At 50.7% G+C, this 8,332-nt stretch overlaps 1 protein-coding gene across 1 annotated transcript; it reads right to left on the minus strand.

The window, feature by feature from the left end:
• Positions 1-203: 203 nt before the first annotated feature.
• TEOVI_000826700 (uncharacterized protein) lies at positions 204-7,823 on the minus strand (the record flags this gene model as incomplete). The annotated part of the gene is made up of 1 exon (XM_067221812.1): positions 204-7,823. One exon carries the CDS (start codon positions 7,821-7,823, stop codon positions 204-206), a length of 7,620 nt encoding a protein of 2,539 aa, XP_067077913.1.
• Between the last annotated feature and the right edge of the window lie 509 nt (positions 7,824-8,332).

Consider the following 8,332-nt stretch of genomic DNA (forward strand, 5'->3'; position numbering starts at 1 on the left):
ACACAGCAGGGGAACAATACTGCGTCGACAACAAATAACAGCGAAAGGGACTACTGAAACGGGGGTAACGCATGACACTACCAGCGGGGACCAAAGCAGCGCGATTCCAAATAAAAACCTGCAACACATAAGAGACCAGGAAAAGATGCAAATACAGCACACACCTCGACTCTTGCAGGTGTTCTGTTCTACCGCCACACAACTTAAAATGACGGGGCCCTTGGAAGTGGAGGTGGTAAATCACTGTCTAGTGAAGGAAGCGGCTGTACACAGCGGCGGTCTTCAGTTCCATGGACGTCACCAGAGTCTTTCTGCTGGGATTCAGAGTACGGCCAGGTGTCACCCTCCTGCACACTGCTTACGTCCTTAAAACGTTGTCTAAGTTCTTGAACCTCAGTCCGGTACCTCTCCGCAGTTAATTCAGCAGCTTGTAACCTTTTCTGCAATCTCGCCTGTTGCTCCGACATGGCGCTTCCTCCCATGGAAGAATCTAAGAGACGCCTCGACAACTTCTCGGATTGCTCGAGAAGCTGCTTTTCTCTGGATCGGAGCTCCCTTAGTTCACGCACAAGGTCCATATGTTTGGCTACGCTAACAGTTTTCGACTTCAGGACAGAATTCTCCTGTTGAAGGCGCTCTACTACAACTTTCATATTCTCCACCAAAGTCTCAAGTGCCTCCACGCGACCACGCTCTTTATGCGCCCCTCCAACCCTCATATTAATGGAATCTGCCTTGAGGACGTCATCGAGGTGGCGTTCAAGGCGTGATACCTTCAGTTGCAAAGCCTCCCGCTCAAATCGAAGGTCGAGAATAATACCATTCTTCTCCAGCAGCTCCCGTTCAAGGGAATTTTGATCACTGGGCTTCATACTAGTTAACACGTTGAGCGCCGGCGCAGTAACGGCTGTTGTCGGTATTACCTGATAACGATTTAGTTCAACTGTCAAGCGTTGATTTTCAGCTATTAGCTCCGCAACACGTTGTTCTAAACTACGGAACCTCACCTCGTTCTCGACTCTTAGCTCCCTCTGCAGAGACTCAATCACTGCTTCCAGCTTCAACACAGCACGCTTACTGGCACGCACGCCCGCTGGAGAGGTGGGCTGAATACAGTCAGGGGTGTTAACCTGTCGTCTGCGCAGTTCCTCGAGCTCCTTCTTATAGAAGTCAATCTGTTGCGCTGCATCGTCAAGGCTATCCAGGCGACTCTTTAACATCTCCACTTGACGTTGCAACTCCTCATTCTCCTTAATTTTGGCCTCCATTTGCTGGATGAGCTGTGTGTTTGATCCTGCTGCTGCCTGTAACAGTGGAGAAACAAGAGCAGAGGGGTTGGAGAAGTGACCTTTTTCCACTCCGGATGGCCGGTGGTGCCTCTTCCCCCTTTCATCGAGGGATTGGTGAAGAATGGCGGTCTCCCGAACCGCACCGAGTTCCCGAGTCTCAAGTTCCTTCCTGGTGCTGAGCAATTGAGAGCGAAGGGTGTTATTGATGTCACGTTCACCGCGAAGCTGCTCGCTGACATCTTTTAAGTCACGGGCCTGGCGACTCACTAACGCGCGCAGCGACGATATTTCGTTCAGATTGTCTCGCTGTGCTCCCTCAACCTCACTGCGCGCAACGGCTGCCACCTGGGATTGGTCAATGACGTGAGATCCTACAACAGGAGTTGCACTACAATTAGTGCAGTCGGCTAAGGCTGGATGAAGTAGAGGCTCCCTTGGAGACTTCATAACTTCCAAAGGTCGCCCTTCCAAGTAGCCTCGTTGGCATAACTCCTGACCCTCACGTCGTTGCTGTTGCACTTTCCACGGCCCCTCGGCAAGAACCTCACCCTCCCCATTCTCCTGAACTGTCTGAAGAACCTGCGTTCCTCTCTCGTGTGAAGCCTGCATCCTCTTCGGTGACCGCCGTCCCTGCAACGACACCTTAGAGGGTTGTGCAGCTAGTTCCCGCTTCAGTCGCAAAATTTCATGCTCCTTCTCCTGGAGCTGAAGATGAAGTTCGTACGCCAGTTGCTGAACTTCCTCATGCTTCCTAAGAGTTTCTTCTTCACGACGAACCTTCTCCTCGAGTTCCTTCTGAATAGACTGTAACCGCAGGTTGACGCTCTTTAGATGCTCACTGGACTCTTGCTGAATGTTTCCCATCCGCTGTGCCAACGCCATCTCATGTTGGTGCTTACGGGAAATGCTATCACGTTCCTGCGCTTCATCAACAAGTCTCTGCTTCAGCAGGTTCGTCGCTATGATGAGTTTTTCATTCTGCTCTTCCATATGGTGGATGTCCGCGTTCAATCTTTCGTTCATCGCAACAAGCCTTCGCGCCCTCTCCACGTCGTTCTGTTGCTTTATAATTTCTTCACGCAACGAGTCTAGTTGCTCTCGCCACTTATCGGTATCCGTCTGCAACCGCCGAGCTTCTCGTCTCTCTTCGTCCAACTTTTCTCGGGCTTCTGCAAGCTGTGTTTCTAGGAATGAGAGTTGAGCCCGCAGTTCAGTCTCTACCACACCTGGCTTCGCTGCTTTTGCTGCTACAACACTTTTGAGAACACCTCCCTGTTCCACTGTAAGATTTCGTGCCTCGTACAACTGCTGGGCCAGCAAATCCCTTTCAGTGTGCGCCCGCTGCAATTCGTCGGTGAGGGCGAGCTCCCGCTGGCGTAAGTTTGCTATTACAACACTTTGGTCATCTATGATGTCAACAGCAGGTGTCGCACCTGATGGCGGCACCTGTGGCGTCCGGTGTGAGTGCTGCCTTTCCACTTCAGTTGGGCATCCAGATACCGAAGGAAAATGCTGCTGTTGCCGTCGGGCATCCGCTACCTGGTCACTGAGTCGCGACTCCAACATTATGTTAGCAGTCCTCGCGTTTCTCAACTCCGCCCTAAGGCGAAGTACTTCTTTCGTGAGTACAGCGACGTGCTCAGACACCCCACTGGCTGGTTCCCCCGCATCGGGTAGTTGGGCGCCGTATTCGTACTGCTCAGCTGCACCGTTGATTGCCTCACGGAAACGTTCAACCATGGCGCTGTTTTCCTTGAAAAGTCGCTCATGCAAGCGTTCCATCCGCGTAGACTCTTCCACCTGGCACTCCAGGTATTTTCGGCGCTCTGCCTGCAGTTGTCCCTGCAACTGTTCAATGCACATGTCTTTGCTCTTCAGCATATCCTGTAAACACCTACTATGGTGCTCAGCAGCGCGATGTGACACCTCCGCTTGGGCTTCATGTGAACGAATTACACGCCTCTCGCGCTCTTCAGCCCGCTGCCGCTCATCATGCAACTGCTGCTGTACGTTCTGTAGCCGCTCGCGGAGTCTGCCGACCTCGCCCTTTAGAGCATCATTCTCTGCAGTCACCTTCCGTGCTGCAATACCCTCCTCCTTCAACTGCTTTTTGAGAAGGTCACATTCATGCACTAGCACCCCTTGCTTTTCCATAACCTGATTGTACTCTCGAGCGGCCATATCAACAGCCTCGTGTTGATGTCGTTGACCGAAATCGCCCTGCTGGATGACGACAGCGGGGGATTCGGACTTACTGAAAACCGACTCTTTCAACTGTAAAAGATTTCTGAAAGCCTCCCCATCAGCGGCTGTAAGAGCGGTCCCGTTGAGCTCCAGGCGACTGATCTCCTCGGTCAGCTGCTGCACGTGCGTCTCCGCCCTTTTTAATTTCTGCTGGAGGAAACTACAATCCTCCCGCAACTCTACTATCTTCACATCTTTATCACGCACAGCGGACAAAGACGCCAGAAGCTTCGCATGAAGCGCATCCACACGCCCCTCCCCATCCTTAACTTTAAGGAGCTCCAGCTGCTGCTGCAACAGTGCTGCGTTGCCCCTTGCCTCTGCCAGCTGGGCCGCAAGCTCGCTCCGGATTGCGTGGGACCGTTCATTGTCAGTAATGGCATCCATAAGACGTTTGTGTAGTATTTCCGTACGATGGGGCGATAAGGCACCAGCAAAGCAGCGCTGTTCACTACGCACGTAGTCAACTACTGCCACCGTCTGCTCGACGTACTTCCTATATAAACGGAAGGCATTCAGTTTGTAGGTAGTCGCTTCGTTCACAGCAACCCTGAGATTCGCCTCCATGGCGTGAAGCTGCATCCGAGCTTGTTTGAGCTGAAGAACGGCCAACTCACTCTGACAACGAAGAGCTGAGTGTTGTCGGATAGCAGCTGAGACAAAGTCACTTAACCTCTGCGAATTCCCTGCATAGCGAACCAGTGAAAGCTCCTGCTTCGTAGCTTCCAACTCAATTTCAAGACGCTTACATTCCCCCTGCAAATCGAGTGAATAGTGAAGGACACCTAAATTAATGGACTTCAGCCTCGCAACCTCCCTCTCAAGTTGATAGATTTTACTTCCCTCCGACATGATTCCCCCTAGTTCTCGGTTATGCCCAATTGCTGCTCCCTCTTGTTGTTGCCTTTGTTCCTTTGCGACGCCGTTCTGCTGGTCTTGCGGGGTGCTGCAGACGGCCGGGACACCACTACCACTCGTACCAGTCCCGCTCCCAATTGAGTTATCTATATGTTCATGCAATAAGGCAAGCTCTCGTCGGGCGTCGCCAAGCTGAGCCTCTATGGTTGACACTTCTCGCTCTTTATCCTCACACCGTTTCATGTAGAGGTTGCACTTCTGCTGCCAAGTTGTGACCTCCGACTCCCAACGTGTAACCGACGAGATGACACCTCCGCCAACAACGGGACCATCCTTAACTTCGTTGGCCTCACTTACGGTATCGCGCAACCTCCGCAGACACTCCAGCTCGACTCGCTGCTCCTCTAATTTCTCCTCTATTACAATTCTATGTGCCCTTTGATTCTGCACCTCCAGGCGCAAAACTTTAAGCTCCTCGATATGTTCCATGTTACGATACACTCTCTGTAGGTGAAGAAGGTAAGTACTATCCTCCCTGAAGAGTCTACCACGCAAAATTCCTCCCAACCTTTGCTGCATCTCGTCAATGACGTCATTCTCGATACACACACTACTCGAGGACCGGGGGAGAACAAATCCTGTAGAAGTGTTCTCAAGTGCCTCCTTTAGTGATTTAAAGACAGTGTTAACATACTCACGCATGGACCGCTCAGACTTCGAGGCCTCCCCATGCATTTCCATAACACGACGCAGGCGCTGCAGGAGTTTGGTCTCGCGCTGCCTTAACAAGACAATCTTTTGAAGTAGTTCCCGAGTATTCACAGATTCCATACGCTGTATGGTGCCTTCCACATCCTTCAGAATGTTGGTACGCTCATTCAGTTTCTCTGTCAGTTCTCTATTCATTTCCTGCAGAGCAGCAACCTGGTTTCGGACGTCTTCCTGCTGAGAACTCGCCTCCGTGCACTTTCGCTTCATTTCCTCGTGTACGGCGTGCTGCTGGGAAAGTTGGTCCTTCATAACATCAACTGTGCTTTTCAAAGACGTGATGAGTTCGTCCTTCTTACGTAATTGATTCTCGAAGGTCCGTTTGAGGTAGTTTAGGGAACTGGAGCGGACAGGGGTGCCACAGTTACAACCCTCAGGAAAGGACGGTGGTGAGAAAGCACCCTCTGCGCTCGAAGGAATCCGGGAGGGGCCTAAGTTGTCTACTGCTCCTTCTTTGGTCTCCAGAATCTGCGGACTGTCTTCCACGGTGTCATCGAAGACCAGACCCTCAAAGAAGGCTGAGCGATACTTGTCACGCTCATCTAGAAGCATGTCTCTTTCGGCTGTAGTTGCGGCGAGTTGCTCCCGTAGAGTTGTTTGTGTGGCTGCGTTGTCCTTAATAGTGAGCTCGGACTGCTCTAAAAGCTGGAGGGCACTCTGAAGCTGTTCCCTCAAGCGTAATGTGTCTGCAGCACCTTCGCCATTTTCATCTGCTACCCGACTCGCCGCAATAATATCGACACGGTCGCGTAAGCGCTGTAGGGCAGACGCTGCCTCTACTGAGGAACTGAAGTCGGTTTTCCCCGAGAGTTCACGCAAAACCTCTTCCATTCGTTGTTTCACAAAATCATTAAAGTGTTCCATCTCCTTCCGCCTCAATCGAAGCTCCTGAAAGTACTTCTCTTTGTAATTTTCCTCCCCAGCCTCCTCAACGATTACCCTACCGACCTTCATCTGACCTACAATTTTGTCTAGCTGCTTCAGTTGCTCGGGGTTGAGACCGAGTTCCAGTCGTAGCTTAGTGTCAAGCAGCGGCTGAAGGCGAACTCTGTCCATCCAATGCCGTCGTTCGCGTTCTAACCAATCAACTTCCTCCTTAAGTGTGATAACCTCCGCCTTTAGCATCTCCACTTCACTACAATATAAGGTGGACCTCGGTCGCAGACGCTCGATTTCCTCCTGCGTAACACCAACTCGGATGCACAGTTCCTGTAGCGCGGAAGAAAACGTCAGGGAATCTGTCATCGCATTAAGCCGTTCTCGAAGTTGAGAATTTTCCTCACGAAGAAGCTCCAGAGTTCTGGTTGAAGTTTCAAGCTCACACCTGAGACGACGAAGTCCCTCATCGCCCCGTTCATAATTTTTGATAAGACGATTGATCCTGACAATTTCTTCCTCACGGGCTTCGGCTCGGAGCTCCATCTGTTGCAACTCCACTGAAAGACGGTCATTTTCCTGCTGAAGACGTTGAATGTCTGCCACGAGGATCTGCGTATCACGTTCCTCTATGTTTGCCTTCAAACGAAACGGCCCCGTCTCGGCAAGGTTAGAAGAGTTTCTAGCTGATGGTGAAGAGCGTTTGGCGGTACCACCACTCTGCATTGCCCCAAACCCGAGGCTGCTGTTCGACATCGGCAGATTTTTCCCCATGTCGTGGCGTTTGTCGTCATCTTCCCTTAGATGGCTTGGACAGCGCTGCCGCTCTACTACAACCTGTGTTGCCCGACGGTCAATATCCCGTTGCTTGCGGCTAAGTTCGTCGGTTAGTATCTGGACTCGGTTACGCTCCTCATCCACAACCTCGTGGTGAAGCTTTTGTAACTCTGTCATATCCTTCAGAGCTTCCATCTCTCGCTGCTCACAAAGCTCCTCGGCACGGTTACGTAGCTGAATGAGATTATGGTTTTCCAACTGCAATTCACGCACTTTTTGGCGCAATCGTTTTAGCTCTGATTCATCGTCTTGTAGTCTGTCTACCTCCGAACGACGTGTCTCCCTCAACATTTCCTTTACGCTGTTGTGCTTTTCTATAACTCGCTTATGTTTGGCCACGAGATGCTTGTACTCCAACTGCAGTTTTGCATTTTCTTGCACAACACTAGCTTTCTCACCCTCACAAAACTGGGCAGTGCGCCGAAGTTGCTCGTTCTCATGCTTGAGACGATCTAACTCTCTAGCGTGTTTATCATATTTTTCTGTGATGTGCCTCACCCCATGCCCCCCACTCAATTCGACACCTCGTGGGGAACGCATACCACAGACGCCTGCCTGGTTTTCCTCGTGCCGAAACGCCACTTTAAAGTACTCGTTTTCCTTAAAGAGTTGCGTCACGCGGTTGCGACAAGCTTCATCAGTGTCACAAACAGTTTGGACCACGTGTTGAAGGAACCCGTTCTCTTGCTGAAAACGATCTTCATTGTCAAGATAAACCTTTGCCATAATACGCAATAAACGCATGATAGCAACCGCACACTGTCGATCGGCGAAGTGTTTATCATCCTTGTTCCAATAAACTTTTGAGACTCCCTCAGCGAACTGCCGTAAGTCCCGTGGGTTTACCACCTTTTCCCATTCATCGATTGGGAGCGACAATATGAATGACCAATCAACCTCAGGGTACGAAGCGTAAGGGCTCTCAGCTGTTAAAGCCGACGAAGAATTCATAACTGAAAGGGGGAAAGCCTCCTATGTCCACAACCCGCGCTCGCAACCAACCACCCGAGATGTAGGTATATGTTGTCGGGCGTGCAGGTGAATTCTACCCCACCCAACTTTCCAACTCCTATACAAGTCAGATGACGCGATACTGAGTAAGCTGGTTCAGAGATGGGAAAGAAGCCACACATATGCAATATGCTAACGCATACAGAAGACAAATGCATTTGTCAAAAAAAAAAAATGCAATCAGACAATTTATGTGAACAGTCCTTTTCAGGGAAGCAAAAAAGTGACTAGAATGGAAACGTTATCGAAAAGAAACGAAAAGCCGAAGAGCACTCGGCAAACAAACACCTTCTGTATATGCATAATATGCGCAGGGGTAGACCTCGCCGACTGAATTCACCCCCTTTACCGATATAATGTCAACTCAGATTCGGCTTCCAACAGGATACGAAACCTCCCTTAAAGTGTGCTGAAACCTTCATGACAGACGACGACACAAAAAAAAAAAA

Source organism: Trypanosoma equiperdum, assembly GCF_001457755.1.
Source record: "Trypanosoma equiperdum strain OVI genome assembly, contig: ctg_1498, whole genome shotgun sequence".
Lineage (NCBI taxonomy): Eukaryota > Euglenozoa > Kinetoplastea > Trypanosomatida > Trypanosomatidae > Trypanosoma > Trypanosoma equiperdum.